The sequence below is a fragment of the Chaetodon auriga genome, chromosome 23, assembly GCF_051107435.1.
Source record: "Chaetodon auriga isolate fChaAug3 chromosome 23, fChaAug3.hap1, whole genome shotgun sequence".
NCBI lineage: Eukaryota > Metazoa > Chordata > Actinopteri > Chaetodontiformes > Chaetodontidae > Chaetodon > Chaetodon auriga.
The window spans coordinates 15,083,011-15,104,643 of record NC_135096.1 but is presented as its reverse complement, the minus strand read 5'-3'; the positions used below and the strand labels follow the sequence as shown (position 1 = coordinate 15,104,643).

Sequence of the window (21,633 nt, the reverse complement as noted above, 5' to 3'; positions counted from 1 at the left end):
TTCACAGACACAAAACACTGGCCGTCAGAAGCTGCGTGGACCTTTCGGGAAAGACGCCGCATTGTGCGAACCGTGACTGGAAGCCGTTTTTTCTAGCGAGCGTTCATTAACATCACAAGTGACTTTACGGAAACAAAAGAAGTTTAAAGAAACGACAAATCAAAAATAGCTTTGTAGAATGTTTGGTGACTTTCATGGTGTACCATCGTTTCTTACCATGGTTTGAGTAGTTTACATGAGGAACGTGAGTGAGAAAAACAGTGTATTGTAAACTGTGTAATGTATGTAAAGTGTCTCTTATTTTGAGAGTTTATATTCACGATTCTAGAAATGTATTCAAAGTTATTTAAAATTTGTGTTGTGTCTATTATCAAGGTATGTTTGAAGCCCCCCAAACCCTCCACCATCTCCACCTCCACCCAGAACAATCATTGTCTTTTAGCCAAGGTCAGAAATTGTCATTATTTTAGACCGACCCTCTTTATTTCTCTTTGCATCTCATCGAGAGACGTGTTTTAACTCATGAATCTTAGTTTCCATTTCTCAAAAACTGATGTAATTTCATGGTGCTTGATTAACATTGACAATCCACGATCATCCCTCGGAACAGGAGTGGTGCACTCTGGTCTCACCTTTCGGTTTCATCCACTCTGATTGTCCTCACATGCATTTTGATTTGTGTGTAATTTTTGTGGAAGGTGGTAAAAGTTCTATTTTGTTGTAATTTATCTTCTGTTACTCTTGGTCAAATTTTAGTCAAAAACAATGTTGTTAACTATTCTATTTTGAAATGAATGTAATTTATTGAGCTGTGCTATATTCTGCACGGTTGGTCATTTCAAGGTCTAACCTGTCAGGTCAGCGAATGAGAAGTCGCACATGTCTGAGGGGTGGGGTTTAAAAGTCAACCTACCAATGGAAAGCTACTGGATCTTTCTTGCCTTCTCATCGATCAAACGATCACGGTGTTGCAGTAATGAGCATAGTTATAGAGTTGCTTGTGTTGTTGGACAAAATGTTTATTGTATAGATGACATTTTACCAAAAAAAGAGAAGAAAATTTCAAAAAAGATGTACTTTTCACTCTAGTATAATAGTATTTCATAACAATATTAAGTTGTTGCTGTGGCAAACCAAATGTTGCAGTTACTAAAGTTGGGTATTTTTGTAAATGACATTGTTAAGTTGGTTTTCGTTTCTTTTTGCTAGAACACTGTACACAAGGTAGATTGTAAAGAAGATATGAACATTTCTTATTCTTCACTGAGATTATGACAATGACCTAATATTTTCATTAGCAAATAACAGCCTCTGTAGTGCTGTGACTGTAACACTTACATAGATTTAAAGTCATCAATGTTACATAGATTATATATAAATATATATATAAGAACTAAATAATCTATAAATTAATAAGTTCAGATGTACAACTCTTCCCCCGACAAAGAGGTTTTATTCAGGCGTATGTATCTCTAGATTAAGGATTGCACTTTTCATATTGTTTTAAGATGTGATCTGTTTTTCATTTCTTTGAGGGTTTCGAGGTTTTCGCCCCCTGCTAGTCCAGTGAATCTGTTTATCGACCTGAAGCAGATGCTACCGGTAAATAACTTTAACTCAACATGTTGCATGAGGAAACGATGTTTTCTTTTCTTAATAAATGATAATGTACTGAATGTTTCTAGTGGAAAAAAAAGACAAGTCTGTACACAAACTGTCCTCATTTGGTGACCCACGATGCCCTTGTGTATGGATTCCTCTCCAGATGTAATGTTTTCTTTCTTTCTTTTTTTTTTTTTTTGAAATGTGTTGGCAATGATTGACTGATGGTTAAAAAAAAGAAAAATGTAAGCACTTTCTGAGCAGTTTGTCAACTGAGTAGACTCAGCTTATCCAAACACTTTGCCTTATCTTGAGTCCATCGTGCTTAAGGTTTTATGTTTTTAAGAGCTCTTGTCAAATTAATTCAGGAGACTTGAACGGTCTCTCTTCTCAAATCCCTTCTCACGTTCATTTCAAGTGTGTATCTTTTTATCTAAAATCATTTTTTAAGGTTTTAATGTGCGCATCACAAGGCCAAAAGGGGCGACTGCTGCAGAGTGAACAGTCATGAGTCTTTACCTTTAGTCTCCTCGTCTGTAGTGAGATCTTTTTGTCCCATTGCCTTACAATGGAACTGCTCAGAGATTGTAATTCACAGCTTTAGCCAGCAGAGGGCGCTACACCGGAGACTGCAGGTTATGAATTGTGACTGCCTGTGCCATCATTGTTGCGGTGAGGCCCACCAACAAAGTAAAGGCGTAAAGATGAATTGAAAGACGACCCTCATCAGATTTATAGTTTCAATGTAATCATTTTTAAATGTATTCTTTTTGCATATATTTTGTGCTATTTTATGTTTCTATAGTCAAATGTTTCTTTGGTTCCAGCAAGATAGTGTAAAATCTATTGAAAGAAAGAAATAAAGAAAATCAAATGAATATTTGCCTGGATTTTTTTTTTTATTTGTGTCATGTAAAGGTCCCGTTTGTGTCGTGTAAGACCCCAGACTGAGTGTCCCAGACTCACATCAGCGACCCCAGTAAGACATCTGATTCTGAACTTGTTGCGTGATTGTTGCTGTGTATTAGAGAGACTAAACGTCCTCTCAGTGTGTCCCCTAGTTTTTCTTCAGGGCCCTCTCAAAGAGTCCTGCTGGTCCCTCAACTCCACTTCAGGAATCACTGCCATAAAAGTAAATAAAAAGCAGATCACAGGCGATCAGAGCTGGCAGCTAACAGACAACGACTGACGGCAAAGGCTTGTGCCGCTCTCATTAAAGTGGCTCCGAGCTTTCCAGAGTTTTAGCTGCAGATGATAAACACAGGGTTACGGCCTTGGACCAGGACAAGCAAACTCTCATTTGTTGTTCTCTGTCATTTCCTGTCACTGAAGTGGAGCATTTTTTGAAACAGATATCCATATGAAGGGTCATTAATACCACAGTTTTAATGGCTGGAGCACAGTTAGTGTTCTGTCTAATGATGTGTGGAGAGGTCGGGCCACGTCCCACCGTACCGCAGAGGAACGTAAACACTGAAGACCTGCATCACACAGATGTCCCTGGAGAAATAAAAAAAACGCTCTACGGCTAAAAGAAAAATGACAAAGGTGAAAAGGTGTTTCAGCAAAAGCCCAAAAAATGTGTCAACGTTCAGGCTCTGGTCTCAGGAGTAAAGGAGGAGAATGCAGAGCCGCCTCATCTGTGGAGGCGTGAGGCGATGGATGTTGACCATGATGGTTTGTTATTATTTGTATTTGATTTCTTTGCCTTAACCCAACTGAACCTTAAGGGACAGGACAGTGCAGATGTCAGACCAGGAAGTGCATGTATTTGTCATTTAATGTGTTGTAACTGCTTTGTTTTCCAGACTGGCAGCTTCTTCAAAAATGAGTTTTTATGCTTTATCGTACTCATAATGTCATTTCCACAATGAAAACAACCCTTTCACAGCTTATGAAAAGGATGATTTGGCACCACACTTGATTTTTTCCTCTTTATTTCCACTCAGTCAGCTCATCCCCATCATCCTCCCACTGCTGCTCTGTGGCACTAATCACCCTCCATATCTTCCAGGAAACAGCAACATCCAGTGGATGCACCGACTCCAGAGGCGTGGATTCCCAGCACTGTAGTCTGCTCCAGGATAAATAGGCTCTTTGCCTTTAACTGTACCCCACCGTGCAGAGAAATGTAGTGCTAGCCTTCTGTTTAGTCGGCACACATAAAGATGTGCCGTCTCGTTGTTTCTAATAATAGCCAATCTTATTTTTGCCACACCGACGCCTTACTGCATTATGAATGCCTCTGGAATGGTGTCCCTGCAAGATAGCGTGGGGATGTCTGAGTAGAGGCTGTGGCTGTGCATCTCAGGGCTACATGCTCCAGCATCTTCTCAATTCGCCCGCCTGGAACCGCATCTCGTCTACCGTCGGCTCTCAGTGGGTCATGGCTGCAGTGTGAGTGCGGGCTGCCGTGCGTGGGGATGCGTGTCTCCGATCCGCTGCTGTAGACGGTGATTCTCTGCATGCCGGATTCAAGTCCGCAGGAGCGCTATGCGGGAGTATAAGGTGGTGGTGCTCGGCAGCGGCGGGGTGGGGAAGTCCGCGCTGACGGTCCAGTTTGTCACCGGGACATTCATAGAGAAGTACGACCCGACCATTGAAGATTTCTACAGGAAGGAGATCGAGGTGGACTCCTCTCCGTCGGTGCTGGAGATCCTCGACACCGCCGGCACCGAGCAGTTCGCCTCAATGAGGGACCTCTACATCAGGAACGGCCAAGGCTTCATTCTGGTCTACAGTCTGGTCAACCAGCAAAGTTTTCAGGACATCAAGCCCATGAGGGACCAGATCATCAGGGTCAAACGGTGAGACACTTCATCACACGAGCCACCATTGTGTTGTTGATGCTATAGACCAGAGGTTATTCATTCTGCTAGAGGCTCCTCAAACGAGCAGACACATCCCAGAAGAAAGATGGCCACCAAAAGTTGGCTGTGATGGAGGGATGGAAAGTTAGAGTCACCATTCATTCGTTTGTAATTCCCTTATTGATTTATAGTGAAATAAAACAATCAAATCAGGCATTTTGCTGAATACCCCCCTGAAACCTCCCAAGGGCCCCTAAATGTGCAGCAAACCCACTTGAAGAGCCACTAAAAATGTTTTTCTTAGTTTATATCTATATATTTTTGAACTGTTCAGGCCAGGAGTCACCTCAAACTTGCCTCCCCTCAGCTCCCTCCTCTTCCTCTCTCCTGATCTCCTCCAGGCTTCGTGAGAAGCCTCGGCCGGCCTCATATGTTCCTCATGAGGGCCCAGCTGTGGCTCACCTGTCACGCATCAACCCGCTGAACTCTCGCTGGGTTTGATATTCTCTGTCTCTCACACATGACTAACTCTGGATGGCTTTGATCAGTCCGCTCCATTACTCAACAAATCCACTGAGCTCATCCCATGGCTGGGAGAGAGGGAGAGTGGAGGCAGGCTGGGATCTCTCCTTCTGGCTCTGACATATTGGTGTTTTTGGCCTTGGTGTGTTTAATGACACGGACGGGCTGCAGCTGTGACTGTCATCTGCAAGTTAGGAGTCGGTGCAGCTCAACATCGAAAGGGCTTGAATAGATTTGGTCTTGTAGTTCTGGTGGCCTGCCAGGTCACGTGACTGGCAAAGGTTGCGAAAGGATGTTTGGTTTCCAAATCACAAACGGATCATTGATGGATGCCGCAGCTTTAATTACGTTCAGTGGTGTTTTATGAGTGTTGCAGGAGGACAAGCAGGACAGTTAGCCACAGATATTTCATTCAAATATGATGACCAGTGACACGTCTCTGCCACTCTGAGGCCCAGTAATCCCTCCTGGGCCCTTCAGGGTGTGCCGACCTGTACTGATCACTCAGGCCTCTCAGTGTCTGGAACAAAACACCTTTTCTGCTCCTGGAGGATTTTGTGCAACAAGATGACCAAAGTTCACAACTGCTGCCTGTAGAGTCTGTACTCTCTTGCACTTGAGACAATTTAAAGGAGTTTTATTCCACTTTGGGTGTTATTTGCATGGATTTATGCAGGAATAGCTGACAGTTGAGGCAGTCCGATTGTATGTAAACTGTGGTGGACGTTCACAGCCGACAGCTTGGTGATGCATTTAAAGGAACAGGCGAATGAGACCACCCATATCTGTCCATTAATTATGAAGGTGTGGCCAGGAGACGGTTAGCTTAGCTTAGCATAAAGACTGGAAGCAGGGGGAAACAGCTAGCGTGGCTCCATCCAGATGTTTGAAAGATGAGCCCGACTCTGAAGCTCTAAACACACGTCGCATTTGTTTAATCTGCTCTGAAACTGAAAACGTGCGCGCTGGACCGTTTCTCTGCAGGGTGCAGTGACCTCTTGGAGTCTTGTAAACACCGTGAGGTTGCCAGGCAACCAGCTGAGACTCCAGGAAGTCACTGCTCCAGCCAATAAATAGGCCAGCACATAACCTCCCTGTTCTGGGAAGCTCGGAAAATAAAAGCATGCTGTAAAAAAGCACAATTATCCTTTAACCTGCGGGGAGGCTGAGCATTTGCACCATTATCCCGTTTTAAGATCAGGACGGGACCACAGGACCAGGAAGTAGTCCACACACTGATCTTTGCAAGCTCGCCCACACCTCTGATCCTTCATTTCTCCTCATCTCACCTGCTGCGTGTCTCCCGTCAGTCGTCTCTCTTGTGCATTTTGCACTTCCAGAGCTGTTTCACTGATTAAAAGCAAGCTCGTATTTAGATGCACTTGCTCTTGGCAGCGTCTTTCAACTCACTGCATATTGTGTAATAATGATTTATAATTCAACCTGCATGGCCTGCTGCAGTGCTTTCCACCTCCACCCCCCGGAGTGAACCCAATGCCCTCGTGGCACCGACGTCACCGGCCGAGCGTCGCAGCTGATGAGGCGCGGCGGGGACGAGCGCACGGGGGAACTCCTCTGAAACGACAAATCTAACGATGGATAAAACGGCGCTCTGCTGCCTCCAGCCAGCCGCCACCCAGTGCAGCTGCCTACACTGCACCAGCCGCCACTGTCCTCAAGTGTATGCCTATAAATATTTCATTGTTTTATTTCACACTGCTCTGGGTTTGAAGGAGGGATTGTTACTGTATGTCTGAAAGTGCATGGAAGTAAAACACCCTGAAATATATACAGAAAAATATTTTAGCATGGACATAAATCCAGGAAAGGGAAGTATTCAGATCTTTTCCTGCAGTAAAAGTACTAATACCACAATGTAAAAAGTAAAAGTCCTGCAGAAAAATGTTACTGAAATTTAAGTATGCAAGTATAATCAGGAAAATATACTTCAAGTATTAAACATGGAAGTACTCAAAGCAGTCCAAACCTCCAAATTATTTATTTTAATTGTCCAAATAATTAGAAGAAAAAGCAGCAAATCTTCACATTTGTTTTTGTCTTTTTATCAAAACAGTTGTGAATTAATGTGAATTACCCGTCAATCAACTGACTGATTGATCGGCGTGTATCAGCTGTACTTGTATATTCTATTTATACCAAAATGTCTTTCTTTTACAAGCTCCTCACATGTTTTTCACGCAAATATCCTCATTTATAAAGTAACTAAAGCTGTCAAGTAATTGTAGTGAAGTACAAAGTGCAGTATTCTGAAATGTAGCATGAAAACTAAATACTCCAGTAAAGTACAAGCACCTGAAACTCGTTCTCAAGCAGAGACGCTGAGAAAGGCCACGCTTCCAATTACTTTTTCAATGACATTATCTCGAGTTAATTATTTCGTTAACTCGAGAAAACGAGCTTTGTAATCTGGAGATAATGAGATAATCAATCATGAGATGAAAAGGTCGCTTCCTCGTATTACCTATGAAGCTGATCAGAGATCAGGCCAGCAGGCACACACAAACTCCTGTACTTAACTACAGTCGGCTGCGTTCATCCTCCACGTCGGCGCACAGTGAGACGTCCTCTTACACATTTGCTCATTTCATCGTTTGGCCGCCCCACCCCCACCCCCACCCCCACCCCCCGAAATTCACTGTGTTGTACTCGCTGAGAGAGAAAGGATGAGTCAGAGCGATGTCATTCAAGAAGAATGGAGGAATAATCAACACGAGGCCACAGATATATCAAACAGGCCTTTCTGTGATGCAGCACATGCATTAACACCACTGCCAGGTTTCAGGACAGAGGGGACAAACATTTAAACATGCCCAAATCCACCGGGTGTCCATCTTTAATGAAACAACACGACGCAGCTCCGGCTCTGCGTTAGCTTTCTCCAGGAGACCAGCCTCCCTCCGCCCAAACTTCTTGCTGAGCCAGCAGCAGCAACAAGCACCATACAGAGATATAGTATGTGCCCACTCACCAGAACGTAATGGGATTGTGTTGGCTTGGAAGCCAAGAAGACATCAGGCCTCCATTAGGGAGTCGTATAAACCAGGACGCTTATGCAGGGCTCTCGGTGGGGGTGAGGATCATATATGTTGCTGCTGTGTGTGGCGCAGGTGCCTTGTTTCCTCTTTACATGTCACCGCCATTGTCTTGGCTCGAGCGAGAAGCAGGAAATACATTTGGAGCGATCTGCCGACATGAGGGGAAACACACTCAGAGTCAGATGAGAAGATTGATACCTGTAAATATTTCATTGGAGCCAACAGCCGGTTAGCTCAGCCTATCATAAAGACTTTGAACAGGGGGAGAGAGCGAGCCGGGGCCTCTCCAAAGGTAGAAAAATCTGCCTGCCAGCGCCTGTAAAGCTCATTGATTGAACACACGATATCTAATTTGTTCAAAAACTGTAAAAACAATAATTCCCTGTTTTACAAGGATTTATGTGTCTGGCTGTTTCTTGGCTAGGAAATTGTCAAGTTAGGTGTTTCTGGTTCCCATTTTTCACTCTTGGCAAGAAAGTGAATAATATTTCCCAAAATGTCAAACTGCTCCTCAGCGTTGTCAGCACCCCCCCCCCCCCCCCCCTTCCTTTGCTGCCATGTATTCGTCATAGAAATTAGCCCCAACTTGTACCGACTCTGCTGTGACGAGGCTGCAAATTTGACTTCACACACAGCAAAATCACCAGTTTCTGCTGAACTCGACGCGTCAGGATCACTGTAACGCTTCAATAAGATGATGTGAGCTTCACAGAAACAGCGCTGTCATGTTGAAATGATCGCTCGCCATCATTAACAACAGGAAAATGGACATGTAATACCATGAATTAGCACATTAGCCATGCGCTGCAATGACCCAAATGATTCATTTTCTCTCCTCCGGCAGACAGAAAGTAAGAGAATCTGTGTGAGATACTCTGCCATGATGATGTTTTCCACTTTTCATTGCTTATATGTATAATTGATACATATTTGAGCTTGAACGCACCATCTCTGGCTCACCCTCAGTAGACTTAAGCACTTCACAGACTAACCAAATTAACCCCGCGTTAGTTGCTATCTGTGAGAACAACATCTGGGTGTAGCCCTCCTCCAGATCTAATCATCTCCTCGCCTGCAAAGATCTTTGCTTGTAAAGATTTACTGTTCTGTCGGCCCGGGAGGAGGAAGCGCGTTCAAAGCGCTCGAGCTGCGTTTTCACGCTGCACTGATGCTGTGTCTAATAGCAGGAGGTGAGCATCACGCACCGCTGAGTGGGAACAGGGTGGAGAGGCCAAAACTACGTATCCCAGGGGGGACTTTGGTGTAGGTACAAAGCAACTTCCTGACCTCAGGCTTTTAGTGTTGCCATCAGGCAGGAGAGAGTTGTTAAAGCAGCCGGCGTGGTTTGAAATGTGCGTTAAGGAGAGCTACCAGTAAAGTGCTCATTGTTGGTGTGTAAAGTGCTGCGCTGCGCTCACATGAGTGTTTTCACCAGCCTCTACCATTTATCACGTTCACAGCTGACTGGTAGCTTTCTGGCAGCTCGGAAATATCTGAAAGCGTCATTTCAGCCACATCTAACGTGTAAGAGGACAACTTTTTCCGGCCTTTAAAGCAGGGGGTCTGCTTGCTTTGGTCTCTATCTGTGATCTTGTGTGCGATGTGGGGAGCGAAGGAGTCAGAGAGGCCATCCACTTTTCAGAGGGTGGGTGGTTCGAACAGGTGGCACCTCGTACGGCAGCCGGATGGGTGAATGGAGAAGGTAATATAAGCAGGTCCAACCGCAGCCCTGCTGCTGTGCCACTGGTTGACAGTCGGTGGTGATAATGAGCCCAGAAACAAAAGAAAAGATGAGGATGAAGAAGACTTTTTGGAGTTTTATAAGCAAGGAAATACACTTCAGCTACACATGCAGTGAAAATGAAAGAGAAGAAGCAGCTAGTAATCAACAGAGTTCAGCTTCATCTCCAAAGTGTTCAAGATAATTGATAAAAGGACTCCATATTTCTGTCGATAGCTCTGGTTTTCCCTTCATAGAGTAGCTGAGGATGTACATGCAGACAGTTCTTGTAGTCATTCACATTTCTCCATGACGGTACTGTCATCCATTCTGCCTGTAACAAACATAGATCTAACTGGATTCGCTCGTTCCTCCTTATGTTCTTTTGGATAACGACCTAATAAGAGAAGCTCGGGCTCCACACTTAACTGCACTGATGAAAATCTCCTCCCTTGGATTGCCAACATTTAAAACGCAAATCTGACTTATACATCAACAGCATATTAATTCAATTTAGCTTCCTCGCTCTCCCATCTGGGTGCGTTATGTTCGTTTAACTGCACAGAACAGTGGGAATAATAAAACTAATGAGGAACTGTCTGTTGTCTCCCATACTGCCTATATTGTCTTTGCATCTGCAGTAAAGAAAAGAAGATAATCTGGAGGAGCTGGGCTGCATCATTAAAGATGGAAATGAGGCTTGGGGTTTCATCATAAAAAGGCCGTCTCCATCTGCCGTGCAGGCCCTCGCTTTGTCTGTTTATCACAGGAATGTTTGCGGTTGTGTTATTTTGTTTCCCCGCTTTCTTCTGCATGTCGACGGGATGCCGAGGCGCTACAGAAACATTAGCTGAAGACGCTTTGTTCTGCAGCAGCGACGCCCCTCGGGAGTTAACGCAGCGTCGGCACTGCAGGTCCTGTGATTTCTCTGTCCAGTGGTACAAACGGATACATGCGTTGGGCTGGCTGTCACACGGTGAGGCTGCTCCAACTGCTAATTAACAGCAGATGCAGAGAGCAAGGAGGCGGCTGCAGGGTTGGGGGGCTTCGCGGTGTTCTTTTGTAACTTGCACGCTGCTGTGGGGCTCGTGAAAACAGGCGAGTGAAGTCACTGTAGCTATTTAGCCCAGCAGGTAGCCTTAATAAGGCTGCTGTACCTTTGGGCTAAGTGGAAAATGTGGAATCTGTGTTTTTTTGGGGGGAGTTATAAACACTGATTCTCTGTGTGTGGGAGGGTTTGCGTGTTTGCCTTTTTTTCCAGTTTGAACAACACCCTGCAGAGACAATAACGAGCTTTTGTGTGCTCTAAAGGTCAAACGTATGGCAGCAAAAGTTATTCAAGAGCCCACGTTGGTTAATGAGGATGCAGCATTTCAACCTCTGGCTCTACACAAATGGATGAACAGCGTTATGTTATCCATAAATCCAATGCATCTGCTCTCCCCCTGCTTCTTCAAAGCATAAAGCTGCATCTCCATACAGCCGAGCTATCCAAACACATTCCAACTGTGCTGATAATTCCCATCATGCACGTTTGCCAACTCTTGTGCGCCAATAATGTCTCATCATATAGAATTAAAGAGGATCGAAGAGCTTGTGCAGATGCAGAAATTCTGACCTTTTTGTGTGAAAATTGTTAAAAAAAGCAAACATTGCAGGCATCAGAACATAGTTGGCGCATGGTCAAGCCTTCTGCTGCAGGTAGAGGTGGCTCTGATGTGGAGCAGTGAGCACCCCAGCTGGCAAAACTGTGCTGTTTAACCCCAAACGCTGACTGACAGGCTCTTCAATAATACATGATCTCAGCCATGGGGCAACTTTTTGTTCATGCTGTGTCGAGCAGTTTCAGTTTCTCCTCATCTGGCGAGGAGGGAGTGGTAGTTTGATGCTGCAACAAACAATCTCAATGCAAACTCCCCACCCACCCCACCCCACCCCGGAGAAGCTGGCTCTCCCTGTGTCTTTGTAGTTATATATAGAGTTTCTCCTGCAAGGCTGTCAGATTGCATTTGTCTGCATGGTGCTCTCCTTGTTCACACTTCACACCCTCTAGACTCCAGCTTTCCAAACACATAGGCCATGCAAGATGCTTGTCCTGCTGAGGTCAGCTGCTGCTTGCATGCGTGTGTGTGTTGCACAGTGCAGTGGCTGTGGGGAGAAATGTCAAGCTGCGGGGAAGTCTTTGACATTTGAGCCTTCCTGAGCGAGCTCTCTCTGCTTGGCGGCCCTGAAGCATGTTTTTCGACCAATTAGGAAGAAATTGCTGACATTATCTTCAATCATGTCCCGTTTTTACTTCACACGTGAATTCCTCTGGGACGTCAGAGGTCAAGCCGAGCCCGAGCCGGTGCGGCACCCTTGAAACTTGAAGGGTCTAGCTCAAGAACACTTCAGCAGGTCCAGCCGGAGTGCTCCACCTCTCTGTGCTCATTCCTCCACCCTGCTGCCTGCACTCATTTCCTCCAGCACTCTGGAGCTCTTTAGCTCACTGAGACGTTTGCCAGCTCTTTTCCACGCCTCAGCTCTTCTCCCAGCTGAGCAGTGTGGCAGCGGGCCACCAATTTGTAGATAAGAGCCCATTTCTCAATAGCACCAGTGGATCAATAAGCCGGGCTCGGATGCACTTAGGAATGACTGATGGTTGAGGCTATTAGGTGCTCTGTGCCATTACCTGTTGTGAGAATATATACCCTCTGTAATTGACATTCTGTAGTTATTTAATCAGATGAAACATGAAGGGCGTCCAGCTGAAATGAAATATCTAGTTCCTAAACAAAGTAACTGCCTTTGTACTGGAGCAACCTTCATGTACACATCTGTGAGACAGCCGCTCTTTGAAAGGACACTGCTGTCCTAAATATCATTGTATGTTGTAGCGTTAAACGTGCGATCATTTTTAGGCCACATGGGGGCAGCAGAAACAAGCAGTGAGCACAGCGCTGCCATGTTATTGTTAGCAAACAGTTGGTTATTTGTTGTGAGGGAAATATTTGGTTCTTTTGCTGCTTTTCTGCTTCTATAAATGTAAAGGTGCAGGCCCAAAAAAAGGCGTAAAAAGGCTAAAAAGCCGACAGCTTGCGTGATAATTCTCTGTGGGATTGTTGCAATGAGCGCCCCCTTTCACACAGAAATACTCATTAGTTTCATTCATTTAAAAATATTGATTATAGACACTGTGAAGTTTTAAATTTAGGGACACACCAGAGCTAAAGCTAAAAATATTAAGTAGAAAACAGTTATTTCCGAGCTCAGGCCAATGCTCACGCTCCCTCATGTGAGAGCAGCACATTAGCTTTATTCAATTATTCAATAACCTATACCATTACTCTCCCCAGCCTGGTTTCCTTGTATTGATGGCTCAGATGGAGGAGGACTGGGATTGTAAGCCACACGCTGGGGAAGAGAGCTTTTGATCCGTTAAGACATGCTTAGTGCATGATGGAAACGGCGCAGAGCGGAGGGCTAATGATTTTAAACAAGAACTGGAGGCCATTAAATGTACAGCTCGCATGCCATGCTAACGCGTGTATAATGTATCCTGGAATAAATAGAGCATCACAGCCGTCAAAAGAGGCACTTATTTATTTATTTATTTCATTTTTTTTTGATGACAGTTTTCCAATGGGGCCGCCCACTGATATTAGACGCCCGAGGAGTGATGGAGGCCTCCTGGGAAGCTGGGACTGAATGTGGCTCAATTGTGCATTGTTGAAAACCTTTATTGTTTCAGCATCTAACAAATACAATATGTAGGCCAACAATGCACACACACACACACACGCACACCCACACACACATGCTGCCACTGAGTTTAGTCTCTCTTTCTCTCACGCTTTCTCCCTGAGGTATCAGGAAGTTCCTGTCGTAACAAAACACACCCAGCGGAGGAGAAGGCAGCACATTTCTGATGTCAGTCCTCTGATATTGCTTCTCATTTGCAGGTATCAGCAGGTGCCGGTGGTGCTGGTGGGTAATAAGGTGGACCTGGAGGAGGAGAGGGAAGTGTCCCCCAGCGAGGGCCAGGCGCTGGCCGAGGACTGGGGCTGCCCCTTCATGGAGACGTCGGCCAAGAGCAAGACCATGGTGGACGAGCTTTTCGCCGAGATCGTGAGGCAGATGGACTTCTGCCCTCTGCCGGACCGGAGAGAGACGTGCTGCCCCGCCTGCAGCGTACAGTAGCAGCTGATCAGTACGCTGGAGATGATGGATGGGAGGATGACTAGAAGTTAAAATGCAAATGAGTTCATGTTAGATAGATTGACGACGGAGGGGTTTACAGGAAAAATCCACTCTTTCGAAAACTGTTTCTACCTGCTTTCTGTATCTAGCAGTTTTTGGCCTGTGCTGTGGTCGAGAGGCGTTCTGGGAAATGTAGGAAATCACGAACTGAAGCAGAAGTACACGAAGCAGATTAAAGGAAAGTTTTATTTCAACATTCATCACTCCTCGGACACACAGGGTGGATTTTCCCTTGAAAGAAAACAAAAACCAACACTTGACCTCCCACATTCACCACCGCCCTCCCGATTAACAGAGGCAAATTTTCGGGGGTTTCCCAAAGGCAGCACGGTGCCAAAACCATCTTAAAAGCCATCAACAAAGAGGATCATAGTGCTTAATTCTTTTGGGAAACCAGCCATAGGCCCAAGCGGGGATGGCAGTGTTTTATTGGCCCTGCTTCCTTCTGCTTGTGTTTTTCTTTTTGCACTTTTGGGACTTTTTGACAGTGCAAGACCAATCACCGAGTTTCTGAAGGGATGTCAAGTAACACCACTGTGAAGGAGATCGTACTGGAAGGGAATTTCACAGCAGGCCCGCCTAACTACGAATGAATGAATGAATAGATGAATGAATGTTTAAAAAGGAAACCGCACCTTTGGGGAAATTCATTCAGAAGATCCCAAATGTTGTCATACTGTGGATGATGTGTGCATGAAGTTGTACTGTCACACTGACATTGAGTACAATCAACCTTTCCCAAAGAGACAGTATCAATCAGTCAACTGATGAAACAATCAATCAGTCATTAAAATGTACGGACACTTGTCTTTACACCTTACAGATGATACAAATGCCTTGTTCCATTGTATGAAGTGAACATCAGTGTCAGTGTATAGTTCATTTATCTTAAGTCACATCAGATATGTTAGTGGTTCAGTGTCAGAAACACTTATTTTCAACAAAAAATAAATCTTTATGCACAAATGTGTGGTGCCTGTTCATTGCTGTGTCTTCATTTCGTCTGAATTTAAACTGTATTTCTTCAATTTGTAAAAGCAGTTCCTCCCGACTGTCTTTGCAGTTACTGCTCTCGTTTTACTTTCACCTCCAGAGGTCATACAATTTGCACTCAAACCTTTCAGCTTTGCTATTTAACAGTAATCTGGCTCCATCTCGGCCCGCGTCGAGGTGATTTATGATGTTTTGGTTCTGCGGCGGCGTTCCCTGGCCCGGCGTCCTGCTGCTCCTGCTGCTGCCATTAGTGCCAACACTTATTGCTGATTCTGGTCCTGAAAAATCCAACAAGCATTTGTCAAATTGTGAGTGCCATTACAGTCCATTAGAGGATGAAATTGGGGACATGTGAGACTGTAGAGGTAAGATCATAACTTTGGATTCCTTCCAATCAGCATTAGAGCAACAGTGTTTCAACACAGGAGACAGAGACTGAAGTAATTCAGAAATAAATTTTAGATGGACACCGTGAATATCAAAACTTTAGTGCAAATGCGTCGAGGAATATCAATGTAGTTTTTCACAGCGATATTTTATGTTATCAGTGAAGATCTTAATGAAAATGGTGCTGACAGAGACGGTGATTTTACTCTTTGTTAACAGAATATAATATTTGCGTTCCTTTGTATCAGCCTTACTGAAATGACTGCCAACAGCGACACCTGCTGTCATAAATCGGAACAGCACTTCGGACTTTTCCGCACACGGACCATTCAAGATACTGACTTCAGTTCCTAGCCGGACCCAAATACGAGTTGCACACGAAACAGGCATGGCGTCCTTCAGTGAGAGGCTGGAGTGACAGACGTTTATCCATTCGCCCTCTGAATCTGTTTGAGGTTGTTTTTGTCCTCACCCGTGGAAATATTTTTCACAATGGCGACCAGAACCGTGTGTCACGTCCTCCAGCGCCGTGAGTAGCCTTTAGCTAACGTTAACCGGCTAGCATTAGCATGTGAGCTAGCTAGGTGAAATGACAGGCGACAGCTTCATGCTGCAGGTGAGACTGAATAAATGGACTGTTTTCACAGCAGACATTTTGATTTGACTGAGCAGGACAGGTATGATTAATAAAATTATACATATTCTGCTGTGACGTATTAAAATGTCTGCCCTCGTGTCCAAGTTAGCTCAATGTTGAAAGACGTCTTGTGTTATATTAGGTCGACTTTTAGCCTCAAATGCCACGAAAATGGGGAGACGGTAATGTCGGTTGGCTAGCCTCTCATTTATTTTTTAACCCCCTTATTTGCAGCATTACATACTCCGAGTAGCGTCAACTTATTTTTTTTTTTTTTAGCTCTGCAAGAAAATTATTCAGCTTGTCCAAAGGTGGCACCATATAAAGCTGCGATGTAAATACCTTAAAACACCTTGATTATGATTGTCAGTATTATTAAAGTGTGCCAATGGTCCATCCTGACACGAATTGTAAAGTTATAGCAAATACATATCCTGACTTTTATCTGGTATGGGCCGAGCTCCAAAAACACTAGAGCCTACACTTCCCATAATGCACTTCAGTGGCTTGTTTGGTGCCCCTGTCACTGATCAGGACTGTGGCGTCCTCAGGGTTTATTTCTGTGACTTCACAAAGCTCCTCGAGAGACTTTGACATGCAAAATTGGTAAGAGACCCCAAGTGTAGCGATGAGCCAATCGTCTGCTGTCCCTTTGGTTCCTCTCTTTCCTCCTGCATCCATATTTTCGGCTGAATCCACCCGTCCGTCCTCTTCCCCCCTCCAGGCTTTGCGTCTGCCGCAGCGGCTGTGCGTCCAACGCTCGCTGAGGTCCGCAGCCAGCGCAACGCCGTCTTCTCCCGAGAGCAGGCCAGGCAGAGGGCTCTGTATCCTCGCATCGAGAAGATAGAGGTGTCCATGCAGGGCCCGGGGCTGGAGGGGACGCTGCTGGTCATGAACAGGGGAATGTCCACTCCACTGAGCTGTGCCCGACGTGAGTGAAAGGGACGCAAGAAGTGTGTGCGACTCCCTCGACTGTATACAGAAACAGTTTGGATTTAACAGCCTTTGGAAGCATTTTTAAAGTCATGTCTGCCTTTTCTGACACAATCTGTGAGAAACTGAACGCCTCAGCTTCATTTGCCTGGATTAAAAATGTAGTTTCACTATAAATAAATACTCGTTTTGCACTCAGATGAACTCCTCTGTCTCCCTCAGACCTGACAGAGTATCATGTGACCAACTCTGTGCTGGCCCTGGTGGACGGGGAGCCGTGGCCCCTCCACCAGCCCCTCACCAGCTCCTGCTCGCTCACGCTGCTCACATTTAAAGACAGTGACCCAACGCTGGTCAACCAGGTATTTTAACAACCGCAGATTTTTTATTTAATACGACATTCAGCATCTCCTGATTTGTCTTTGTGATGCAACAGGATCTGTGTGACATCTCATCTTTCCTTAACGACCTCTCAAAGCTTCCAAATGGCTTTTCTGTCAGCTTTTTTTTTTTTTATCTGCATGTCTTTATGTTCATTTTGGGGACGTTCAGCGTGTCCTCTTGTGTCCCCTCAGGCCTTTTGGCGTTCCTGCGCTGCCTTGCTGGGCCAAGTGCTGGAGACTGCGTTCAAAGACGACTTTGCCGTGCAGCTGCTCAGCACGCCGGAGGTGCCAGGTAGAGGATTTTCTCTTGGTGCCTCCACACTCACCTGGCCAGCCATCAGATAGCTGTAGAGTTTATTTTTGGTCAGTCAGTCAGGAAGGTGACACAGAATTTAAACGTCTGCAGGTCTTTGTAGTTCACAGCTCTGTCTTCTCCTGCAGTCACTTCAGGGGCCTTCTGCTGTGACGTGGTCCTCGACCCTCAGCTGGACTCATGGACTCCCTCCGAGGTCTGTGTGTGTGTGCGCGTGCGTGTGTGTGTGTGTCAAAGCAGGCATCCACTTTCAGAGCGAATATTTTCTAGTGTGCAAAAACAAATAATAATAATTTCAACCATTAGAGGTCAGTAAAAACTGACCGTTCCAGCTGATGTGAAGTTTCTCTTCGAAGTGATCATAATCCACCTTACTCACACACACTCTCCTGTTGCAGACCTCAGAGACAGACACTTTACTTAGCTGGACTTACGCTGGTTAAAATGGATAGTGAGAGGAAGAAGAAACTTGTGACTGCTCCTTGAGTCATCATTCAGTTATTATTTAGCTGTTGTGCTAGTTCCCTCTTTTAAACTCTGCCTGCTGCTATCTTTAGCCATGTTTTTGGCAAAAATGAGAGTGTTAGCATTGCTGGGTGTGTGAAGCACCTGGTGGTTTCTGATACTATTTGTGTGTGAGACAGAGACAGCTGGTGATGTATTAGAGGAAGTTTTTCCTTTCACCTTTAAAATCAAGCCTCTCTTTACTACCAGCAGCTACAGGGGAGGACTGATTCAGAGCTTTTATTCGTGGCTTCAGGCCTTGGATTGCAGATCCTTACTGAGTGCAGGCGAGTTGTGTTTTGAAACTAACGTGGCTGCTTTTCCCTCCAGGAGTCGTTGCGGTCTCTGACCCGAGGGGCCCAGCACCTCATCCACCAGGACCTGGCCTGGGAGCCTCTGGAGGTGGCGTCCTCTGTGGCGCTGGAAGTCTTCTCACACAGCAGGTAGACTTTCATGTCTCCTTTCACCGCTGTCCTCACTTCAGTCCTCTGTCCTTCTTTTGTCTCTTGGTGCTGTTTAATAAATGCATGATGATAATAGTTATCGTTGATGAGCCTTTTCTGTGTCTCTCCCAGGTGTAAACAGGAAGAGGTGGAACAGAAGGCAGCGCAAAGTCCCAAAGGCACAGTGATGCTCTACAGGTGACTTTTCCTCCTTGTATTGTGGTTTAATCCGTCATTTCCTGTCTTATGTGAGTTTCACGTCACACTGTGTGTATCTAAAGGAGCGTGTCTGTTTGTTCACGTCCCTCCTCACCTTCCACAGATGTGGTGACCATGTGCTGCTGAGTGCGGGCCCCCTGACGGCCAGGACGGGCCTGTGCTCCCAGTACGAGGTGACGGCCCTGCACAGCCTGGGACAGGGACCCTGGGGCCTCCACCGTCGAGCACAGGGCCTCTCCCTGCCTCTGCAGCTGCAGGTAGGCACGTGTGTGGATTATGGTGACGTAACAGCACTTTAATGCATTTGATCATTTTATTTACCACTTAAAAATACATTTCTGTGGATTCTCCTGTGTTTTATTGTGGCAGGGACCTGATTTAGTCCTTCAATGGTGTGAATTTTACAGGAAAAGGGATTAGGCCTTGGTTTCTGTGCCATGAAAATGTCTAATTTAGCTGCTATCAGTGGAAAATGACATCTATTGGCACCTTCACTTCAGGTGATTACAGGTTGCAGTGCTTTCAAGAAAAAAGTGATTCTTTCACGGTCTGTGGTTTCCCTCGAGGTTATTAATAAAACCTGTGTTGCCATGGAACAGATCATGTATGAGGCTGAAGTGCTCTTTTAATATCAAAGCCGCGGCTCAGTAAAGTGACTTATGGCTTCATGTGCCTGCTCGTCACGTTGTCTTCTTCTCTGCAGGCTCACCACACAGTCTGGAGGAAACTGAGGCAGCGGGCAGAGAAACTGGTAAGAATAACAAATATCTGCTTTCTACCACACACACGCGTCCCACAGCAGTGACATCAGAGCCGAAGCACTGAGGCCAGCTCAGGGAAGGAGGGCTGGTCTGGGGCAGCGGTCTGGTCTGGGTGCTGGATCCTGGTCCTCATTCAGCCAGCTCGCTCCCTGGCTGCAGCCGTCTTCACTTCAGATTTGACAAAGCAGCCAGAGGATGGGATTTAACGCAGCTATTTTTATTGCTTTGCATTTGTATTTTGGCAAAAACAGAGAGCGGAGACTCAGCGTGGGCTGCAGCGTTCAGGAGAAAGCAGGTCTCATCCTCGTCATGAAGGACAAAGTGTTATTTTCTGAACTTGACATCAAAGACGCAGACACCAACTCAAGATCCAAGCAAAGGAGTATTTTTAAATCTCTCCAGGTTCAAGGCTCTTATTGTTGACGTCCATCGTGCACTGATTGATGCCGCTGAATCCGCTCTGTCTGAGCATAACCGAGTGCGACTCGAGCGCTGAAAGAGAAGCAGAAATTCTTCAAATTCAAACTAGGCTACGGGTTAATTTTGGATGGAGCCATCTAGGCGAAATATATTTTGCTGCAGCCTTTCTGGCATTCTCTGTGCATCACTGCTTGCGTAATGAAAAAAAAAGACGTACTCATTAATAGAAACACTTGATTTGGCAGCTGATGACATACTGTGCTCTGTGGCCTACATTTCATTTTCACATAGATCCGGTTATTCAGGGAAATGAAATAGCACTTTATTAGAGACAAAAGTATGGACTCAGAGTTGGACCGACTTTAAAAGCAGACTGTATTTGGATCATGTCTTTCTGGAGTTTTTACAAGCTCTGGATTAGGATGCAGAGCTGCTGCAGGAGCTGCAGGACATCCGCTTTATGCTCTTAGAGGACACTGGTCCATACTATCGCCTGATGCACTAATGTTTGCTGTGTAGAGTGTGCATATGACGTGTACAGAGGGCACCTGTTCTGTCCTTTTCGTCCCATGTGCTAACATTGCATCACTGCCACTAATCAGTAGAGGAGCTATAAACTGTAACAGGCCCAGAACCTCTCTGAAGGACGTTTACACAGCAGTGCTCTCAGCACACGCGGTCAAACCGAGCCTTGATACACACGACGTGCCTCAAAGATCGTTTAAGACCACGTGGATGTTTTAATTCTGTCAGCACAAGACACGTGTTTGTCTTCTCAGGCCCAGTGTGTGCGGAGTGTGTGGAGAAAACAGTGTATTTTTGGTAAAGGTAGAGACACTGAACCTTTAGGTTGGGTTAGATTTCATATTGCATCTGCAGTGTTTCGCCTGAAAGGCTGGATCCAGGTGGACAAAATAACAGGAACACGTTACAGGTGAATGCAGTCGTGATTTAAGAGACATTAATTCAATCTGTGCTGTGGAGGCTGTTGCAATCCGTCATATTGTAAAGTTGAAAGGTTTGTCCGCTCTTTGCATGTGTTACTGGACAGAAACGGGTTTATAAAGCGGCGATGTGTGGGCGGCGTGTTTCGGGAGCCGGCAGCAGGCAGTAGGGAAGCATATCCCCCGTCTGCCTCCAGCTGGCGCTCAAAACACGGCCGCCCACGCCACAAAGACCTGCCCCCACGAACCTCTAACACCTCTGTAGGAACGTCCTTTAAAGGTGATTTTCAGGCTCTGCTTTCTCAAACCCACAGAAAAGAGGTTTGATAGAATTATTTAGAATAACAGTCAACGTAATCAATCATTTATGTGCCTTTTTCTGTTGTTCACATAGGTTGAGGTGTCAGACCTTGAAGAAGCAGCTCCACCCTCCCCTCCTGACTCAGCTCCACCTCCAGCCAGCCAGTAACGACCTCTGCGTAACCTCCCACACACACACATACACACTCTGACATGTATCTGACTGTATTGTTTGCTCAATAAATGTGTAAAAAAAACATTTGACAAGTCACCATCACTTATCTCGTTCTTATGGAAATCGGCGCAAATTGAACAGAATTGTTTCCCATGATGCCACTGTGATACATGCTTGCTTCTTGCAGTGTGTGTGTGTGTGTTAAAAGAAAGATTTTAACACCCCCGGGGGGGGGTGGGGTGGTGGTTAAGTGTTCAGCTGATTGCGGGTGT

At 45.5% G+C, this 21,633-nt stretch overlaps 2 protein-coding genes across 2 annotated transcripts; both read left to right on the top strand.

The window, feature by feature from the left end:
* The first annotated feature begins 3,624 nt into the window (after positions 1-3,624).
* LOC143316002 (ras-related protein Rap-2a-like) lies at positions 3,625-14,928 on the top strand. Its single transcript, XM_076723659.1, has 2 exons — positions 3,625-4,409; positions 13,652-14,928. The coding sequence occupies exons 1-2, from the start codon at positions 4,096-4,098 to the stop codon at positions 13,887-13,889; spliced, it is 552 nt and encodes a 183-aa protein (XP_076579774.1). The 5' UTR covers positions 3,625-4,095; the 3' UTR covers positions 13,890-14,928.
* Positions 14,929-15,685: 757 nt separating this feature from the next.
* Positions 15,686-21,452, top strand: mrpl39 (mitochondrial ribosomal protein L39). Its single transcript, XM_076723658.1, has 10 exons — positions 15,686-15,858; positions 16,691-16,897; positions 17,122-17,261; positions 17,475-17,574; positions 17,724-17,791; positions 18,430-18,542; positions 18,675-18,740; positions 18,865-19,018; positions 19,465-19,512; positions 21,281-21,452. The coding sequence occupies exons 1-10, from the start codon at positions 15,822-15,824 to the stop codon at positions 21,353-21,355; spliced, it is 1,008 nt and encodes a 335-aa protein (XP_076579773.1). The 5' UTR covers positions 15,686-15,821; the 3' UTR covers positions 21,356-21,452.
* Positions 21,453-21,633: the final 181 nt, after the last annotated feature.

Excerpts from the sequence above, each read along its gene's own strand:
- LOC143316002 (XM_076723659.1), top strand. The coding sequence starts at position 4,096 with ATGCGGGAGTATAAGGTGGTGGTGCTCGGCAGCGGCGGGGTGGGGAAG. Across the intron at positions 4,410-13,651 it reads CAGATCATCAGGGTCAAACG|GTATCAGCAGGTGCCGGTGG; the intron begins GTGAGACACTTC and ends TCTCATTTGCAG.
- mrpl39 (XM_076723658.1), top strand. The coding sequence starts at position 15,822 with ATGGCGACCAGAACCGTGTGTCACGTCCTCCAGCGCC. Across the intron at positions 16,898-17,121 it reads TCCACTGAGCTGTGCCCGAC|ACCTGACAGAGTATCATGTG; the intron begins GTGAGTGAAAGG and ends TGTCTCCCTCAG. Across the intron at positions 18,741-18,864 it reads GGCACAGTGATGCTCTACAG|ATGTGGTGACCATGTGCTGC; the intron begins GTGACTTTTCCT and ends CACCTTCCACAG.